Below are 20,341 nucleotides of genomic sequence, written 5' to 3'. Positions count from 1 at the left end.
AGTTTTATTATAGAGTCCAGTGACTCCTATAGGATATTAATATAGAGCTTGGCAACATTAGGGATTATTGCTGGTCAGGGAAAAGGGCTCCAGAGAGCTGGAAGCTTGTCTGAAGCATACGGTCACCCCCAAATAACTGCTTTTTCTGACTCTCTCCCAGCCCAGGCTGATGGTTGATACAGAAAACTCATCTTGGCATCTGTTGTAAGGATTTTATTGAAGTTGTTGTTGACTCGAGATTCCTCTTCATGACAACTCCTCCATTCACCTCCAGGGAGATTTCTCATTTGGTCCTGGTATCAACAGTCATCTTCTCCTATGCAACTGATTACTTCTTGGATGCTGAGCATAGTCTGCTACGAAACCGAGCAGGTTTCCCATTTTGAATTGACTGCTAGGAAGCTCAGAATTAAATATGTGATCCATCCATGTGTCTATGCTTCAAAGTCTGCATGGTACCCAGGCTTGATTAAAGTCCTCTTCAGCCTCATCACAGGTTCTGCTTGATTTCTCACTGTCCAGCATTGGCTCCCTCCGTAAGTCACTGAATCCCCTTCAACATAAGACTTTTCCCTCTTCATGGAAAGGCCTCCATGAATCATTCAAGCAGGTTTGTCTGCTGGGCAGAAGCAAACCAGCAGGCAGAGGGAGGCCAGGCAGTTGGGCTGGTATAAACCAATGGTAAAGTGAGCCATTCACTGGGGCCTGGGGAGGTAGCCTCTCCACTCACAGACACTGGGATCTATGAACTGCTCAGTATGGAACCTCTCTAGGTCTTCCAAGGTCACAGGCTTCCAAAGTTCTTCCAAATGCAAGCTCAGCCCTTCTCCGATAAGTCTCCTCTCCCACGGGGCACCACTTTGTCTCAGGCTCGGGCACCTAGTGACCTCCTTTTCCTCCTCTCTCTGCAGCTCAGGACTTCTCCGACCCAGCTTCTACTGCCTTAGGGCCCTACCCTTCAGAAGGTGACGTGGCAGTGCCTGTTTAGTGATTAATAAGCAAGTCCTTGCTGATTAAGGGCTAGTCAGTTGATGGGTTCACATTGCTATCTCAGAGGGCACCCCCTGCTCCCAGCATCTGGGATTGTTGCTGGGCAGGGAAAAGGGCTCCACGAACTTACCCCAAAAATTGGAAGCTGGCATCTCTGCCTGAACTTGATGCTAGGCCTTCTGATGCACAAACTTGAATCTGACTAATGGTAAAATATACCCCTGGTAAATGGTGCTCACAGGGGACTGTAGATTTTAAATAAAACACTGAGACAATTATTTCTTATCTAGCATCTGATCATCTCCAGCCCTTCAAAGTAGCCTTCTCTAGGTGACAACATGAGTGTAGAAAATTGCCAAACACTTAATATTTGAGAACTATGCATCTGATCATATGTGAAATGTACCTCAATTAAAAACAAAAAAGAGGGAGTTCCCATAGTAGCTCAGTGGTAGTGTACCCGACTAGTATTCACGAGGACGAGGGTTCAATCCCTGGCCCTGCTCAATGGGTTAAGGATCTAACATTGCTACGAGCTATAGTGTAGGTCACAGACATGGCTTGGATCTGGTGTTGCTGTGGCCGTGGTATAGGCCGGCAGCTGCAGTTACAAATTAACCCCTAGCCTGGAAATTTCCATATGCCACAGGTGCAGCCCTAAAAAAAATAAATAAATAAAATGAAAAAGAAAAAAAGAGTAACACCCATGTTCATAGCAGAATAGTTCTTAAGAGCCAAAAGGTGGCAGCTACCTAAGTGTCCATCAGCAGATGAAGGGGAGCAAAATATGGGGTATACATAATGGAACGCTATTCAGCCTTAAAAAGGGAGGAAATCCTGACACATGCTACAAGTGAGGACATTATGCTAAGTGAAATGAACCAGTCACAAAAAGACAAATATTGTGTGATTCTACTTCTATGAGGCACTTAGAGTAGTCATATTCACAGACAGAAAGTAGAAGGGTAGTTGTCAGGGGGTGCTGGGAGGAGGCAATCCGGTACTGTTGTTTAATAGGTACAGTTTCAGTTCTGCACGATGAAAAGAGTTCTGGAGGTTGGCTGCGCAACGATGTGAATGCAGTAAACTTAAACCACACCCACTTAAAAATGGTTAAGATGGCAAACCTTTTTTTCTTTTTTTGCTTTTTAGGGCTGCACCTGCAGCATATGGAGGTTCCCAGGCTAGGGGTCAAATCGGAGCTACAGCCGCTGGCCTACACCGCAGCCACAGTAATGTGGGATCCCAGCCATGTCTGAGACCTACACCACAGCTCACAGCAACGCCGGATCCTTAACCCACCAAGCAAGGCCGGGGATCAAACCCACATCTTCATGGATACTAGACTGATTTGTTTCCACTGCGCCACTCTGGGAACTCCCAGCAAACTTTTAAACTCACAATTTTAAAAGATGGAAAAGGATTTTAAAACATATACCCTGATCCCATTAGACGGGGGATGCCAAACAAATATTATTTCTCTTGCCAACTCTACACAATTGTCTGTGGCTGCCTGGGGAAACCCTCTGAGCGGGGTGACTGGCTGCATTTCAGATCATCCATAGAGTGCTGTGATTGATTAGCTATGTCTGCCACAAGAGGGTTGCGGGTGAGAGGCAAGTGTGGGGCCGGAGGAGGGGAGACACACATATACCTACTTGTTGACACTGAAACATTCCTGTTGAGGGCAGGAACTCAGAAATATTTAATGGGATGCAAACATCCACTGAAACAATTAGACTTATTCATAGCAAAGCTAAAAAAAAAAAAATCTGTACGATGTACTTACAGTTTTTCAGGATTGTTTGCATTACACACATCGGCATGGCCATTGCAAACACACCGTCCACCAATGCTGATATCCTTTATGCTGTAATAATACTACGGAACAGAAAACAGAATGTGTCGGTTTTACTAAACCCCGATTTAAACTTTCCTTTCTTAATCTTTAACTCACATTGGCATCAACCCTGCATCCCTTTCACCCTGTATTTTTTTTTTTTTGTCTTTTTTTTGTCTTTTTGCCATTTCTTGGGCCGCTCTCGCAGCATATGGAGGTTCCCAGGCTAGGGGTCTAATCGGAGCTGTAGCTGCCGGCCTATGCCATAGCCACAGCAATGCAGGATCCAAGCCATGTCTGCAACCTAAACCACAACTCACGGCAATGCCGGATCCTTAACCAACTGAGCAAGGCCAGGGATCAAACCTGCAAACTCGTGGTTCCTAGTCGGATTCGTTAACCACTGTGCCACAATGGGAACTCACCCTGTACTCCTGAGCCTCACTCAACACAAAAGAGAGGGAGCCATGTTTAGATGGCACTTTTCTTACAAAGCAAATACATTTCCCAATCAAATTTAACAGCACCTGGCTGAATTTGTCCATTTTTAAACATCAAGTGCTTTAAATGCATGGAGGGAAATTACCTTGGAAAAGAATCATACCCTATAGTTTTTGGGGAAGGGTTTAAGTGTTTCCCAGTTGGTATTTTTTGTTTTCTGTTTTTTAAATGTAAATCCAGGAGTTCCTTTTGTGGCTCAGCGATTAAGAACCCAACTAGGATCCATGAAGATGTGAGTTCGGCCTTGCTCAGTGGATTAAGGATCAGGCATTGCCATGACCTGCGGTATAGGTTGCAGACAAGGTTCAGATCTCGCATTGCTTTGGCTGTGGCAGAGGCTGGCAGCTGTAGCTCCGATTAGACCCCTAGCCTGGGAACCTCCATATGCTGCATATGTGGCCCTAAAAAAAAAAAAGCAAAAAAAAAATTAAAAAAAGAATAAATCTAAATCCAAGTTCCATAAGTTGGACATATTTATTTACCAAAAATGTAATTTTTGGACCAAAACTTTAGTACCCACTGTGTGTAGGCTCCAAGAAAGAAAATATTCACAAAGATGGGTCAGATACAGTGCTGAGACTGGTAGGGCCCACCAGCAGTTGCATAAGCCTTGCTAGCTCAGAGTTAATAAAACCAAAGGCAGAGGTTCAAGCTTCAAAAGGCTAAACAGTGAGCTTCGGATCCAGCTGAGGATCCATCCCTAGACAAGGTCAGCAATATGGGCAGGCTACCTCCTTGCCAAGGCACACCTCCAGTACGTCAGAGGCCTCTCCATCGTGACAATAGGTGGCACTGTCTGCCACCTCCCTTACTTCTTAGATTTGGCAGAAGATTCAGTAAGGAATTCGGGGTGGTGGGATGGGGGGGCGGGGGGGGGAGGGCGTGTCAAATCATCTTTCTCATTGAGGTCATGCCACCAGGGAGAATATCTGTCAGTGAGAAAGTCTTTGAATTCACAAGGACAAGGTTTTCGTATCATTCTGTATCTGTATCTTTTGGCTGCACTTAGTCATCCTAAACCTCCCTCCTCACTCCCTGTTCGGGCTCTGTTCTGATTTTCCCACTAAAAGCTGTTTATTGTCTTAGCTTCCTGGCTACGTCTTACTTAGTCTGAAGCCATGAGCAACTCCCTTCTGTTAATACAGATAAATTCAGTATTAGAGGGCCTTCGGGGACCAGTTCCCATTCACAAGCTGCCATGCCGATCTCCATGGAAGTTTCTCTCTACAGGTGTGTTAGGGCAGCAGCATCCAGAGAGAGAGAAGCACTCTGTCAGCCTTCACCCAGCAGCACACACAATGTGTGTAAGGGGACAGCTGGTATTACGGGTTGTTCACTTAAAGAAGCAACCTAGGAGTTCCCGTCGTGGCTCAGTGGTTAACAAATCTGACTAGGAACCATGAGGTTGCAGGTTCGATCCCTAGCCTTGCTCAGTGGGTTAAGGATCTGGCGTTGCCGTGAGCTGCGGTGTAGGTTGCAGACGCGGCTCAGATCCCACCTTGCTGTGGCTCTGGTGTAGGCCAGTGGCTACAGCTCCAATTAGACCCCTAGCCTCCATATGCCACAGGAGCAGCCCTAGAAAAGGCAAAAAAAGACCGAAAAAAAAAAAAAAAGCAACCTAATCCTAGGTGGGGGGCAAGGGGGTCAAGATTATATGCGTGGTGCAGTCCAGAAAAAATTACTTAATAGAGAAGACTATGTTCACCTAAGTGAAAAGACATACACAGACCCATGAGTGCCAATCTTGCAACCCTCAAAAAGACAGTGGCGGGCGGGGGGGGAAGGTGGTAGCTACATTTGTGGTGAGGCTCCACAACACCTGGAGGAGGGGAAACAGTCTCGCTAACAGGTGATCAGAAAGCCAAGCTCTGCCCTGTAACTTCCATCCTTGGACCCAGTAGTAGTTCCCATGTACAGCCGCTCAGATGGGGCTAACGGCACGAAAATGCAGAAAATAAGCCAGCTGCACTCAGAATGACTGGCTATTTGGGGAAATGCTCAAAACTACAGCAAAACTTAACTTTCCTCTCTCCCTTCCCTTCCCAGCTCTCTGACTTAACTACCAAAGAAGCCAAACTCTTTAAAGTACACTGGCATCATCAACTCCTCCTTCAAGATCCACTCTCCACCTTTCTCCAGCCTGCCCTTTGCCCTGGAGCTGAGCTTCCTGGGCTGACAAGGGTCTCTGGCCCTCTGACCTCCTGTTGGGTTTGGCCCATAAGAGGCACAGGGAGGAGATCAGAGGGTGGGAGGAGAGTGAGCTGGGGGTATTTATTCTGCTGGCTCCCTCTGTGCCCAGAAGAGAGGATACTGTCTTATCACTGAGAGTGATCGATATTCATCCAACACAGCAAAGGAACTAGTGCTCACCAATGCCACATCCCTCTGCTTTGGCTTGTTGATGTTATTCAGCCTCCCACAGAGGATGGGGCTCCACCACCAGGTCCTGCCAGTAGAAGTGAGCTGTGAGGTTAAGAGATGGGTCTTTCCTCCGCTCCTTCTCTCCGCCCCCCCCACCCCCATCTGCTGACCAAGTGCAGGGAATGCAGAGGGGAACGCTGAGGTCCTATAGGATGGCTGTGCTTCAACATTGAAACAGCCTGGGTCCCTGAATGACTGTGTGGAGCTGATCCCACCTGTTAACCCACATCAGGCTGTGACATGAGCAAAAAATGAACCTTCATTGTGTTAAACCTCTGAGACTTGGGGATTATTTGTTATAAGAGCAGACTAAAACTGGGCTGGTTGTCATCATTTGCCTTTCATCTTCTTTGAATATAAGGATTTGTCTTTAACAACCAAAGTTTTAAACTATGTCTAATATTTCAGGTAAGAACAATGCCTGCACCTACAACATTATGGGCTGTAAAGATTATTTGAAGGAGTTCTAGGCAACTACTGTGAAAAGCAAAAAAAGTACCAAAAGCTGCTGTCTTGGCATTTAAAGGCACAACTCACCCTCCGAGTGACAGTTGGGTCTCTCTGTGCTTTGGAGATGAGATGTCCAAGAAGGGTGTTGGTTCTGAGAAAACGCAGGCGGATGTTCGTGGCCTTGGTGAACTCCCTCAGGGTGTGAGAAAAGGTAAAGTTTTTTGCACCTGGACGACCATTTATCAAGGACACCACAACCTAAAATAACAACACAAAAGCACACACATAAAGGGTGAAAAAGTTCTTTCATCAAAACTTAGCTGCAAGTTACTAAAAATAACTTACTAAAAATAACTTATATGCCCCCAAGACACTGGTTTCTTTTGAGTCCTTAGATGTTTCAGGCTCTCGGGAGAAGCTATCATTTCATTTACAAATCCTTTGTTCTATCAGTGTCATTAGGGTGCTGTAAATACTATGAAATGTTGAAAGTGTAATGTTAAAAATCTATAAATATAAGGAAACAATTTTTGTCAAGCTGCCTCAGAGAAACAAGGCTAAAGCAATCTAAAAACCTGAACGAGGCTGGAAAAAGGAAGTCTCTGGATATAAAGCTGACAGTGGGAAAAAAAAAATCTATACAAAACCCAGGTTTTGGAGTTCCCATCGTGGTTCAGTGGTTAACGAATCTGACTAGGAACCATGAGATTGCGGGTTCGATCCCTGGCCTTGCTCAGTGGGTTAAGGATCTGGTGTTGCCTTGAGCTGTGGTGTAGGTCACAGACGTGGCTCAGATCTGGCATTGCTGTGGCTGTGGCATAGGCCAGCAGCTACAGCTCCGATTAGACCCCTGGCCCGGGAACCTCAATATGCTGCAGGAGCAGCCCTAGAAAAGGCAGAAAGACAAAACAAACAAACAAACAAACAAACCAAAAAACAGGTTTTGTTTAAAGCATGAGGAGAGGAAATTCAAGTCCAAACTAGTTGAGATGTGAACCCCTGACCAATCACCGGAAGATACTGTACACAGCTGCTCAAGAAAGATCTCTCTACCTAAAGAGAAGGACACTGAGGCCCTTGTAAGACATTCATTTGAAATTCAGCTCATGGAATTCTCTGATTTTCCCCACTGTTTTCTCATCCTCCCTAACAATAGATGGCTGATTTCACAAGGACCACATGCAACCCCAAAGAGACATGTTTTCTCCCACACAGGTGATGCCCACCTAGCCAAAAAGAAGCAGGGATTAGTCCTGATATCAACCCTTCACCTCTACACTCTCATGGGAGCTAATGTGTTTGTGAAGCAGTTGGCAGGGTCTTCACACAATTACCAGAAACCCACTTTCTACATTTTTTTCCACTTGTTGGCCTTGAATCCAGAATCCTGACTTCCCAAGGAACATTAGAGACTTTAACTAGAATTGACAATGTCAAGTATACCTCAATTTAAAAAAAAAGAATTTCCAACCCAACTCAATCTGAGAATCTTTCATGTGATTCCTGTACCATTTAGTCCCAAGAACTGGTTTCCATCATGCTCTGTGTTAGATCTCCTTGAAAGTGCAAGTTTCACATTTATGAAAAACTTGATACTGTCATGTTCATTTCTGATGCTTATCTCTCAAAGTCTCCCAAATCCACTTACCTCACCATTTTCCAAAGGCACAATTCGAGAATATTCCGTAGTACAAAGTACATCATCATCTCGGGTGATGGCCATATTTGCCTTCCGCCCAAACTGTTCCAAACAGTCTACTTTGGAATCTAGGAAGGAAACATTTTCATAACGGAAAATAAAATACGATCATCTTGTTATAAATCTCTTAAGAAATCTTCTTATGTTTCCTTAAGAAAATAAATGAAGAGGGAAAGGGTGGGGGAAAAAACTGTAACTGCAATGTATACATCTAAGGATAACCTGACCCCCTTGCTGTACAGTGGGAAAATAAAAAAAAATTAAAAAAAAAAAAAACAAATAAACCCAATTGGAAAACCCATTAAAAAAAAAAAAGAAAAAGAAAATAAATGAAGAGGGACAGAACAGAGGAATATTTAAGATTTTTTAGATAGATGCTTAGAATGAAGCTCTTAATTCAGGAAAGAAAATACCAAGCCCTCAGAGGCCACGTGACTTTCAAGAGGAGTGTTTGGCGATATGGTTCTAAATCCTCACTCCTCTTTCGGCAAGTTTACCCTCCCACGGGCATTCACGGCAAACCCAATGCCTCTGCAGGCAAAATTCCTGGCCACCTTAATTCATCGTAGGCTTCAGAGATTCAGATGTTCTTCATTAGTGAAGATGACAGGGTCAAGGTAAGTAATGGGAAAGGCAGGCTCCATGAAGATGGAACTTAGTTCCTAATGCTATAAAAAAGGGAACGGACTAGAGCTATGGCCCGGTTATTTTGTACACTGCTTCCCCCTAAATGGTTGCAAGAACCATTTTCATAAAAGGTGTTTCCACTCGAATTATGCATGTGTATCCTTGGAATTCACCACACATGCTTGAGACATAGAGTAACCTAGAAAGTTATAACTGACCAGCCCCTGACTAGCCTCTCTGAGAGACTAATGTTCTAGTTAAACCCACAGTCTTGATCTGTTGCAACTGATTCCAACCCCTCATAACATGGTAGGCAAGATTACTTACGAGCAAAATATTGCCAAGGTGAGTAGGTGCTTCCAAAGTCGATAGATCGTTCCAAGACCCAAAGATCAGGGCGAGGAGAATTTGCAAATTTGATTAAAACATAGGCCACATGGAAAAGCTGATGAAGCAAAGGAGCAAGAGTTATTCAAGTCCGTGTGTCTGTCCACACCCTCCGCCATCTCTATAGAATGCTGGTTCCCAAGGCAACACATCCAGCCCCACCTCTACAGAGATCCAGATCCCATTTCTAACTACCTACTGGACATCTCTACCTGGGTGCAGCCTTTCAAGCTTAACATGTTCAAAACCAAAATAATCATTTTTCTTTGTCCACTGAATCTATACATTAATCTTTGTCACACCTTAATCATTATACCCTTGAATTTCAACCAGGCTACACAGCATCTTCAAGTCTGTACTTTCAGAGGTGTCTGATGTCAAACTACAGTGATCATGTGCTAAGCTCTTCCAGGACCAAGGGCCGACAGTACAGCCCTGAATGTCTCCCAGGAGTGACCACAGCCCTGGTGCTAGGTCTTGGAGAGCTCACAGCTACAGAACTGAGATCTGAGCAGCTGCTTGGTAGAGTGTGGCACCTCCTTCCCCCGGGCCATCTCCATTCATCTCCTCTCTTCCCACCTTTTTTTTTTACGGTCGTGCACATGGTATATGGAAGTTCCCAGGCAAGGGACTGAATTCAGGATGCAGCTATGCTGGATCCTTTAGCCCACTATGCCAGACTAGGATAGAAACTGCATCTCCACGGCAACCGGAGCTGTTGCACTCAGATTCTTAACCCACTGCACCACAGCAGGAACTCCAGAGTCATATCTTTTGTAAGTCTCAGAACTATTAGCTACTTGTAAATGCTCCAAACACAATACTGGAAGCCAAAATCTCTAGGGCAATGATTTTTCAAATGTTAATCTCAAGGACACATTTACATTTTAAAAAATGATTGAGGACTTCAAAAAGCTTTTCTTTATGTGGGCTATAATTATTGATATGTACCATAGTAAAAATTAAAACTAAGAAAAATTTAAAATATATATTACTAACTCATTTAAAATAATAAACCCATTACATGTTACCCTAAATACGTTATTTTTATTAAAAATTACTCTATTTTCCAAAAATACAAAAGTTATATTAAGAACAGTGGCTCTGCTTTATATGTTTAAAATCTCTTTAAATGTCTACCTTCATAGAATACTGCTGGGGTCTCATATCTGCTTCTTCAATTTGTTGTGATATTTTGGGTTTTGGTTAAAGTATTTGAAGAAAAGCTGGTCTCACATAGGCCTGTAATGGGAAAAAGAAGGACCTCCTAGCTTGTAGACCTCCTAAGAGATCTTGGGGACCCTGTGGGTTCTCAACCACACTTTGAGAACCTCCACTCTTGGTCACAGAGATTATCCTTGGCCCTAAGAAACCCCTTCGCTTAATTCTCTGCGGCAGGAAGCACTGTCCCACCAATTACTGAAAACAGTTCAGCCAGTTCTGTCCCAGACATCTGTTCTTTAATCTTGAAAAATCTGCTTCCCTGGGTTCAGAGGAACACTCCCAGACTGCCTACCCATCCTTGGAAAAAATGATCCACCTTCGTCGAGAAAAGCTAATTAGAAATCATAAGGTACCTGAAAACCATAAAGCCATACCTAAAGGTAGGAGAAATAACTTCCAGAAGACATGTACCATTCTCACATAGAGAAAGAACGCACAGGAAATCCAAGTACTCCCAGTGTGGAAAATCAGACCAAACATATTTCCCTTAAAATCTCTGTTCGGGGAATCCCTGCTGTGGCTCGGGGGAACGAATCCGACTAGTATCCGTGAGGACTCAGGTTTGATCCCTGGTCTCTCTCAGTGGGTTGGGGATCTGGTGTTGCTGTAGCTGTGGCGTAGGCCAGCAGCTGTAGCTCCGATTAGACCCCTAGCCCGGGAACTTCCACATGCCTCGGGTGCGGCCCTAAAAAAGCAATAACCAAAAAAACTCTCTTAGACCACATCAAAATGAGACTGCTTTTAGGTATGTTGAGTAAGAGAGACTATAAGTGCAACATTTTGGATACAGGAATTCTTCAAAGCATTCTTGACCTCTTCCATCAAAATCCTATCACTCATGGAATGTTCCCTTCCAAAAAAAAAAACCAATTTATTTTATAGCACGTGATCGAATGGTTACTATGTTCTAGGTACTGCCTGAAGCACCTCACAAACATTCTCACAATAAAAGTGGGATTTTATTAACCCCACTTTGCAGATGAGGAAAGTGTGACTTGGAGAGATAAAATAAGGTGCCCACATCCTGCAGGTGTAGAAATCCAGAACCTTTGCATATTCTACTCACTGATCACTGGCTCTGCTGCCGAACCCAATAGATACTCAATATTTGACCTGTTTCATCCTGGGGGAAATAACTGTCAGAGAAGATCCAAACATCATTATTTCCAAATATGCTAAGATTCCATTACAGGGAGCCTGGAGGTGGGGAGCTGTGTAATAATACATCTCAATGGCTCTTTGAGTGCACTGGTTTTCCAAAACTGAACTTCCTGCTAACTGCAAATCTTCATGAATGAAACAGTCTTGGTGGCTCAGAGGAAACCTCTCTTTGCGTCCCTTCATCCTGTTCTGAGATAATGCATGACTCCTTCTTTTTCCCATTGTTTTTTTGTTTTTAATTTTATTGGAGTATAGTTGACTTAGGATGTTGTGTTAGTTTCAGGTGTACAGCAAAGTAAACCAGTCATTATATACATATATCCATTCTTTTTTCCCATATAGGCTATTAAAAACTATTGAGAAGATTTTCCTGTGCTATACAGCACATTCTTGCTAATGACCTATTTTACACAGTGGTGGGCATATGGTAAACATAAGATTGGTTTTGAAATCTATGAGTTTGTTTCTGTTTTATAAATAGGTTCTTTGGTATTATTTTTATTAGATGCCACATATAAGTGGTATCATATGATATTTGTCTTTCTCTGACTTACTTCACTCAGTGTGATCATCTCTAGGTCCATCCACGCATGAGCCCTTTAAAGTAGCACAGCAGTTTAAAAAAAAAAAAACAAAACACCATCCAGCAGCAGGGGGAGACATGCCCCCTGTGACCCTCCACTTGTTACGTGAGCCTACCACACAGACCTAATTTAATAAGCTCTAGGATTCTACCAACTCAATTCCCAGCACCTCTCAGACCAGACTTCCCACTTGAATGCTTCTCTCCCAATTTCGTCTTAGGAACTTGATTCTGAGATTCCTCTGCCCATGTGCATGTGCCTTGACTACAGGCTGGCCGCATTTCCTTCTCTCTGAGCCCATCTGCACTGACAGACTCTCTGTTTCCTCTCTCCCCACCTCTGTGGTACAACTTGCAGTGGATTCTTGCCAAGCGCTCTTGCGCTTCAGCAAATCTCCCCAGAGACCTATAGATCCAAGATGGCTCCAGAGGCCAAGTGAGTGGGCTCCAAAGTGGGTTCACAGTGGGTTCACGCATGTTAAACCAACAGGTATGGATTTCTTCTCCTCTACTTGATAACTTTAAATGTGTGCCTTCTAAACAGCTCCTTCCGTTAAACCCCTATTATCAGTCACTTATGTTAGCTCTTTCATCACGAAAAATACTTCAAAGCACACATGAGTGACACTTGAGGCTTACTGATGTCAAAGAGGGCCCTTTATTAAACCAGAAAGTGCCAGGCTTTGGAGCCACTGGAAGCAGAAACGCAAACGCCAGGTTGTGCCTTTTCGGAGAAACAGAATTTAGGAGTTAAGAGAAGGAGGGAAAAGGGACTGAAAGGGACTCACTTGTCATCCTTTCTCCATGCGCTTCTGAAACAAGCTAAAGGTAGCTGGAATTTTGTTGATGACTGTTTAGGTGGTGGTACAAAGCAGTCTTTTAAATAATGTTTTAATGAAGTAGATAATAATTGTAAAAGATGCAGCAAGAGGCACTATGACATCAAAAGCCTTCAGGGGGAGCCAGTGAGAGGAGATGGCCCTAGGTGACCCCTGTGTCATGATACCTCTGAAATTCCAGCTCCTACAGCTCAGCATCTATTCATTCCAGAGCCTTTCCAGATGCAAATAATAGGTGTTCAATTAATACCACGAATGCATGGATGAATACTAAAACTGTGCAGTTACCCCCAAGTTCAGGAAGCAGGCACCAGCTGGTAAGCATGGAGGTGGAGGTGAACCCCAAAGTGTTCCCATTTGGTCCCCCACTTTGGCAATGGACTGCTAAGGGCAGAGAAGAATCAACTCCTGGGAGCAAATCTGCCACCTACCAGCCATGTGAATGTAAGTACATCACTAAAGTACTTAGCGATTACTTCCTTGTCCGTAAAATAACAACTTAAAACAATCATACGAGATATTTAATCAAGGTCCTACTGCATAGCACAGATAATTAAATTCAATATCCTGTGAGATTAAACGACAATGGAAAAGAATATATATATATAACTGCATCACTTTGCTGTACAGCAGAAATTAACACAATCTTATAAATTAACTATAACCCAATAAAGTTTTCAAAAAATTAAATTCAAAGATTAAAAGAATTAAGTACACAAATGAGGGACAATAACATCCACTTCATACATATTCTACATTCTCCATCTAAAGGAGCACTTAAGCTCTGTGGCTTATATTTGTCCTCATAGGTCATTCCCACTGGACTGACATTTTTGTGTCTTAATCATTCCTATTTCCTTAGAGCAGGTGCTTAATAAATGTCAAACTGAAATGAAATTTAATAAATGGGACATATGAAATTGCAAAGTATCTTGCAAATGTATTTAAAGTCACATCCAAAAGGAGCTTCCTCACTCAACAGCACACCCCTCCAAAAAAGTCTAAGCTATAATGTGAAATAAATCAGTTATCAGAGCTTTATAATATGACAAACATACTGTTCCACAATGAAACATTTCCTGATTTGCTTCTTCCAACTTTGCAGTTTGCAAAATTTTCAAACTTAAAGGACAGCTCAAAGAACAGATTCACCAAATGTTAACACTCTGCCACATTTGTACTTTCTCTGTCTACACACGCAGATACCTTTTTTTATCCTTTAAAAGCAAATTTCAGACATCATTATGCTTCAACTCTAAATATTTCAGCATGTGTCTCCCAAGAACAGGGACATTTCTCCAACCTAAACTCAACATCTTGATGCCTAAAACATTTTATCATTTACATGAAAATCTTACATAACCCAACTGTTCATATCTGAATTTCCCTGATTCGCTTAATAACACTCACTGTATTTTTCCAACCCAGGATGCAATCAAGAGTTAATACATAACATTTATTTGTCAAGTCTCTTGTCTCTGATCTAGAGCAGTCCTCCTGCAATTTCTGTCTTTCCTGACATTGACGTCACAGAATGGTCCCCCATCTGATTATTTTTTCATGATCTGATTCAGGGTAAACACTTTGACGGGATTACTACCCATGTGGCATCTCCTTCTCATGGCACAGCACCAGGAAGCAGCGGATGCCAGGCTGTCCTATTATCAGTGATGCTATGTTTGATCACTTGCTTAAGAAGAGGGCCACCAGATTTCCCTATTATAAAGTTACCCTTTTACCGCTGTCATTAATATGTAACCCATGGAGAGACATTTTGAAACACTTATTTTTATTAACAAAACTACCTATGTTCCTACCGTTCATATAAAAATACAAATAAAAAGCCACGAAAAATAAGTGCCCAGATGGGGAACCAAACAATTAAATCTCCATTGTGGCTGATGCCCATTTGAAAACCTTATTTAATGAGCTAATTTTATAGAAGTGTTTTAACTGAGAAGGAAAAATGCAGGTCAAATGGAATTAAACTGCATCTTAGTAATCTTGTTTGAAAACGTCTTACAAAATGAAGTACAATCCTCATTAAACCATCAAGGCCAGTAATGAAAATACCACTCAGCTGGCCTGAAAATGGATCCTTTTGTCCTGGTCCAAAGAGCACATCTACCAATGGCGGGGCGAGGGCACATCTTTCTTGTGGGTTTATCATCACTTTGCACTATAAAACCCAGACCTTGGCACCATCAAAAAGAGTGTGCTTGGGAAGAAAGTCCCCATGGCTCTCAGCATCTCTTACTGTTTCCCAAAAGCATTTGCTCACCTTTGGTGGATGGAGGAGGCAAATAATTCCAGAAACTTACAGGAAGGACTCAAGAGGCCCCAGGTCAACCCTGCACCCAGGGAAACAACCTTCTCCTTTTGAGAGGAAACCCATTGCATCGCTGACAAGTTTTAGCCCCTACATGTTTCCTCGATGTTCTGACTTAAACTTTCTCTCGTAGTTTCTCCCCTACCCTTTGGAGCAGCACAGCTTTCTGCCATTTATACTACATGGGCACCTGCTCGGATTTTAAATACCAACGCCAATCGTTCTAACTCCTTTTTAAGGAATTAAGATTCAAGTCAGCAGGAGGGAAAGGAGAAGAACTGGAAAGGAAAATAAAAAAATAGTATCTCCCTTCCTCATTAAACATAATTACAATAGCCTGAGGAATAAAATCCCTCAACCAGTTTAAGTCTAAAGATTTGGATCACTGGAATTCCTGTTGTGGCTCAGAGGTTCATCAATCTGACTAGTGTCCTTGAGGACACAGGTTCGATCCCTGCCTTTCTCAGTGGGTTAAGGATCCAGTGTTGCCATGAGCTGTGGTGTAGGTCGCAGACTCAGCTTGGATCCTGCGTTACTGTGGCCGTAGTGTAGGCTGGCAACTGCAGCTCCAATTTGACCCCTAGCCTGGGAACCTCCATGTGCCTCGGATCCAGTGCAAAAGCCCAACCAAACCAAAAAAACTTGTACTTCTTAAATAAAATGGTGGAAACTTTAAAAAAAAATTTTTTTTGGATCATTCCAATAACTTGAAAAATGACAAGCCCACTATTTCGTAAATGGAAGATTTTAAGAAAAAAAATATAAGACAAGGAGAAGGTGAAATATCTGCATCTACCTTCTCTCTCTCTCTCTTTTTTTTTTTTTTTTTTTTTTGGTCTTTTTAGGGCTGCACATGTGGCACATGCAAGTTCCCAGGCTAGGGGTCGAATCAGAGCTACAGCTGCCAGCCACAGCCACAGCCACAGCCATGCCAGATCGGAGCCTCATCTGTGACCTACACTGCAGCTCACGGTGATGTCGGATCCTTAACCCACTGAGCGAGGCCAAGGATCAAATCAACATCCTCATGGATACTAGTCGGGTTCATTACTGCTGAGCCACAACGGGAACCCCCATTGCATCTATCTTCTATAACTGATGCATTCTTAACTCTAGAGGAAAAAACTGACTGAAGACATACAGCATGGTTTTCAGTCCTTGTGGACATTTAACCATTATTCCCTAACTAGACTCAAAGGCAGAACTTGAAACTAACATACATGATGCAAGAGCATTTTATCCATAACTAACAATTTATAGGTAGATTTCATGGTGATTTTAATAAGCTTAAGTCCATTGGAATCCAGGAACTGAGCTCAAATTTACAACTAAATCCAATATTTCATCCAACTCTCTACAGCTACACTCAACCGTCAGGGAATTTTTTTTGTCCAGGACCTGATTCTCCTTATAAAGCTCACTTTTCCTCATTCGCAATTTTTTTTTTTTTTGCTAATTTATAATATAAGTAGGACATTTAGTTCACTCACTGAACTAATAAACAGCCTAAGAATTTGTCTGACAAACTATACAGGTCAAGGGATCTGTGTCTCATGTTCTTCCAAGGCAAAGAGATTTCACTCACTCAGCTTTAATAACTAGGGGCCAAGTTATCTCATTCTTCCTTGAATCTATCTAAATTTGTTTAACTCCACAACTCCTTAAAAAATTACAAACTGATGTCTACAAGTGGCTTACGCCATGACAAAATTCAACAAAATATTTCTCAATGATGATGATTTACCCTAAATCAGATTCTAAATGATATATCGTCGTCTTTTTCAGAAATAAGTCTGCATTGGAGTTCCCCTCTTGGCTCAGTGGTTAATGAATCTGACTAGGAACCATGAGATTGCCGGTTCGATTCCTGGCCTTGCTCAGTGGGTAAAGGATCCAGTGTTGCCGGGAGCTGTGGTGTAGGTGGCAGACGCGGCTCGGATCCTGCGTTGCTGTGGCTGTGGCACACAGGCCGGTGGCTACAGCTCTGATTAGACCCCTAGGCTTGGAACCTCCATATGCCGAGGGAGCAGCCCCAGAAAAGGCAAAAAAAAAAGACAAAAAAAAAAAAAAGAAAAGAAAAGAAATGTCTGCATCCTCCATTGTCCTCTTGGCCATTGTCACTTCTGGCCTTCAGGCATAATGGTCCTTTCCTACTTAGTTGTCATGTCTATTCCTTGCTCTCTGTTACATCTTTCTTAAAAAGAGTCAGCATCCATGGCTAAATCAGAGTGTTACCTAAGGTTAAAAGGACACTTTGGCTGTGTTTCCAGTGCTCTTACTAATGACAGTGCACTTTGGAGACCTTTTTAACAGCTGCACGTGTCTGTAGGCCATAATGCTGGCCACTTAAATTGACTCAGCACATTCATTTTTATTAGTCAGCATATTACTCTCTTTTTTTTTTTTCCTTTGGAATAAGCTTTAGGCTGAAGTGTCATTTCAAATCTAGAGCAGGGCTACAGATTAAATATTCATCTTAGAACTTGTCCATGGACCAAAAGCCGTCTTTTGCTTTCTGAACACTAAATCTACTAGCATGGTAGTTCTCAAAGGGGGGGAGGGTATTATATTGATCGTCAATTATATTATATTGATCGTCACAATAACAAGTTCAAATGAGAGAGGCCACAAATCTGAAGAGGCACCCACCTCCACCCTGAGAAAGGTCACAGCCAATTCTGGGTGAAGGGGTTGCCCTCTCTGTGCCTGGACCTTGCCCCCAGAGCACAGCTGGAGAAAGGGCCTTGTCAGAGGTCTTTGTCTTTTGTCTGCGGGACTCTTGAGGACCTGAATGCCCTTCCCACCTTACGAATCTTGCTGGGAAGAGAATGCGCTTCCAACTTTAGAAGCTAAAAATGCCAGTTTTTTTCTGGCTCCCCTGACAGGCCAGGCAGCACCAGTGCCTGACCCAGGCTCAGCGAATTGGATGTCTCCTTTTGAGATTTTTGCATCTAGAGCAAAGGATACAAAAAGGCAGGGGTGCTAAAGAATTATTTCTAGAAGCAGCAAAGATGGCAGCCCCGTCTGGCTTCTGGAGGACAGTGGCTGACCCCTGCAGGGGCATACAGTCCAAAGTCCAGGCTCCTGGCCAACCATGTCATCAGCACCAGGAGTAGCAACAAGCGCTCAGCCACAGCTGTGTCCTGAGCCTGAATCTGTGATTCTCAGACTCCCACCCACTGCCCCCATGGCCTCTCTTTCCTCCCTTGAAGGTGATCTTTTCTCTTACGCTGGTAAAATCAGAACTACCAAAAAAAGGAATCCCTTGCCTTCCCACCCCAAAGCCATGAGCACGTTGGCATGTGCACATCTCCTCCTCCCTCTGGACCAATGGAGCAGAGCCTCCTGCCTCTGTGTTCTGGATCCCGTTCCCCTCCTGCCTTGTACTGGATCTTATTTTGTGTTCTTTTTAATATTTATTTTTTTTCTTTTTTCTTTTTTTGTTTTTTGAGGGTCATATCTGTGGCATCTGGAGGTTCCCGGGCTAGGGGTCCAATCAGAGCTACAGCTGCCAGCCTACACCACAGCCACAGTAACATGGGATCCAAGCTGTGTCTTTGACCTACACCACAACTAAAGGCATGTGGAGCCTTAATCCACTGAGCGAGGCCAGGGATCGAACCCAAATCCTCATGGATACTAGTCAAGTTCTTAACCTACTGAGCCACAATGGGAACTCCTTTTTTTAAAGTATAGTTGACTTACAATATTAGTTTCAGGTGTACAACATGGTGATCTGATTTGATCGCTATTTTTGTAGATTATTCTCCATATGAAGTTATTATAAAATATTGGCTGTATTCTCTGTTATACCTTACATCTTTGATTCTTACTTATTTTATACCCAGTAGTTTGTGCCTCTTAATCCCCTTTCCCTGCCTGCCCCTCTCCAATCCCTCTCCCCAAGGGTAACCACTAGTTTGTTCTCTGTATCTGTGACTCTGTTTCTGTTTTATTATATTCATTCATTTGTTTTAAGACTCCAGCTATTCATGAAAACATACAATATTTGTCTTTCTCTGATTTATTTCAATAAGCAAAATACGCTCTACCCATCAGCTTTTAAATGTCTCTTCCATCTGAAAGTCTTGAGAAAATTCCTCTCCTTCCATCCAAACCCCTCTCTGGCTCCACCTACCTCCCTCTTCCTGACACAGTCACATTTCTGCAAAGGGTTGGGCATGGGCTCATCTGCCTTCCTCACCTCTCCTCCAGGTCACCCAGAGTTCAGTTCTCAGCCTTTTCTCATCTTACTTTGCACTATTTCCATCTTACACCTGATTTTTATCTCTAGCCCACACTTCTCACATAAACTTCAGACCAACCATCCACTTAATCTCCACTTGAGATGCCTCAAACCCACCTCTACTGATGTGACCCAGGGAAGCCTCACTCTGGCCCCTGGAAGCTGCTAACTCCTGTGCAAGCCGTGGGTCTCCAGTGAGGGGTCTATGTTTGATGCTGTCTGAAGCACCATTTTTTCCCTTTAAAACACCCACATGGAGTTTCCATTGTGGCTCAGTGGTTAAAGCACCTAACTAGGACCCATGAGGATATGGGTTCAATCCCTGGCCTTGTTCAGTGGGTTAAGGATCCAGCATTGCCATGAGCTGTGGTGTAGGTCACAGAGGCAGCTCGGATCCCTTGAGTTGCTGTGGCTGTGGCGTAGGCCAGCAGTTACAGCTCTGATGCGACCCCCAGCCTGGGAACCTCCATATGCTGCAGGTGCAGCCCTAAAAAGACAAAAGACAAAACAAAACAAAAAAACACCCGTCACAGGAGTAATTAAATAAAAACTCATGGCCTGTGAATACAGGATGTGAGCTTGATTGTCCTGCACGCTCACACACTGCAACGGGAATCCTGTGGCTGCACGAATCTGTAGGCCAGGGCAGGGCCCGCACTTGGCCCAGATGAGGGTGATGCTGGTAGCTGGCCAAAACCCTTAGGATTGCACTTAACTTGGCATAAAACCGGACACTCAAAGTCACTTTCACCATGATGAAAAGGTGCATCGCCAGCTGAACTCTCAGATCCGGACATGAGACAGCTTCCTGTGTCCCAAATGCTCCCACTTAAGTGCTCTGACTTCCTGCGAGCCCCAAACAGGCAGCCTTCACAGCGGGGTTTAACAGTGTGTTAAAGAGCAGGGAATGGGGAAGCCTGGGGCTGAAGGGTCAGAGTGGGGTGGAGTGGGGACAGTGGCTGGGCAGCAGAGAGCAGTGTGGCCAGGCTGAGGGACATCAGGAGAACCCGGTGGGTTCTGTGGCTGGCTCAGCGTCGGCTGAGA

The 20,341-nt window shown here is 43.5% G+C and overlaps 1 protein-coding gene across 4 annotated transcripts in view; it reads right to left on the bottom strand.

Moving 5' to 3' along the window:
• LAMA3 (laminin subunit alpha 3) overlaps positions 1-20,341 on the bottom strand; it is a 253,893-nt gene that overhangs the window by 188,111 nt on the left and 45,441 nt on the right. For all 4 annotated transcript variants that reach the window (XM_084958210.1, XM_084958209.1, XM_084958211.1 and 1 more), the window contains 4 exon segments: positions 8,856-8,973; positions 7,851-7,969; positions 6,290-6,460; positions 2,780-2,871 (listed from right to left, as the gene is read on the bottom strand). Coding sequence is in view for 2 of the 4 variants with exons in the window: in XM_084958209.1 (XP_084814335.1) it covers positions 2,780-2,871; positions 6,290-6,460; positions 7,851-7,969; positions 8,856-8,973 (500 nt within the window). In the remaining 2 variants the exon portion in view is untranslated.

This window comes from Sus scrofa, chromosome 6 (assembly GCF_054392235.1).
Source record: "Sus scrofa isolate SSC_HxYL_T2T_F1_AM1 chromosome 6, Sscrofa_HxYL_maternal_Yorkshire_Landrace_v2.0, whole genome shotgun sequence".
Lineage (NCBI taxonomy): Eukaryota > Metazoa > Chordata > Mammalia > Artiodactyla > Suidae > Sus > Sus scrofa.
This window is presented reverse-complemented; position numbering and strand designations above follow the sequence as displayed.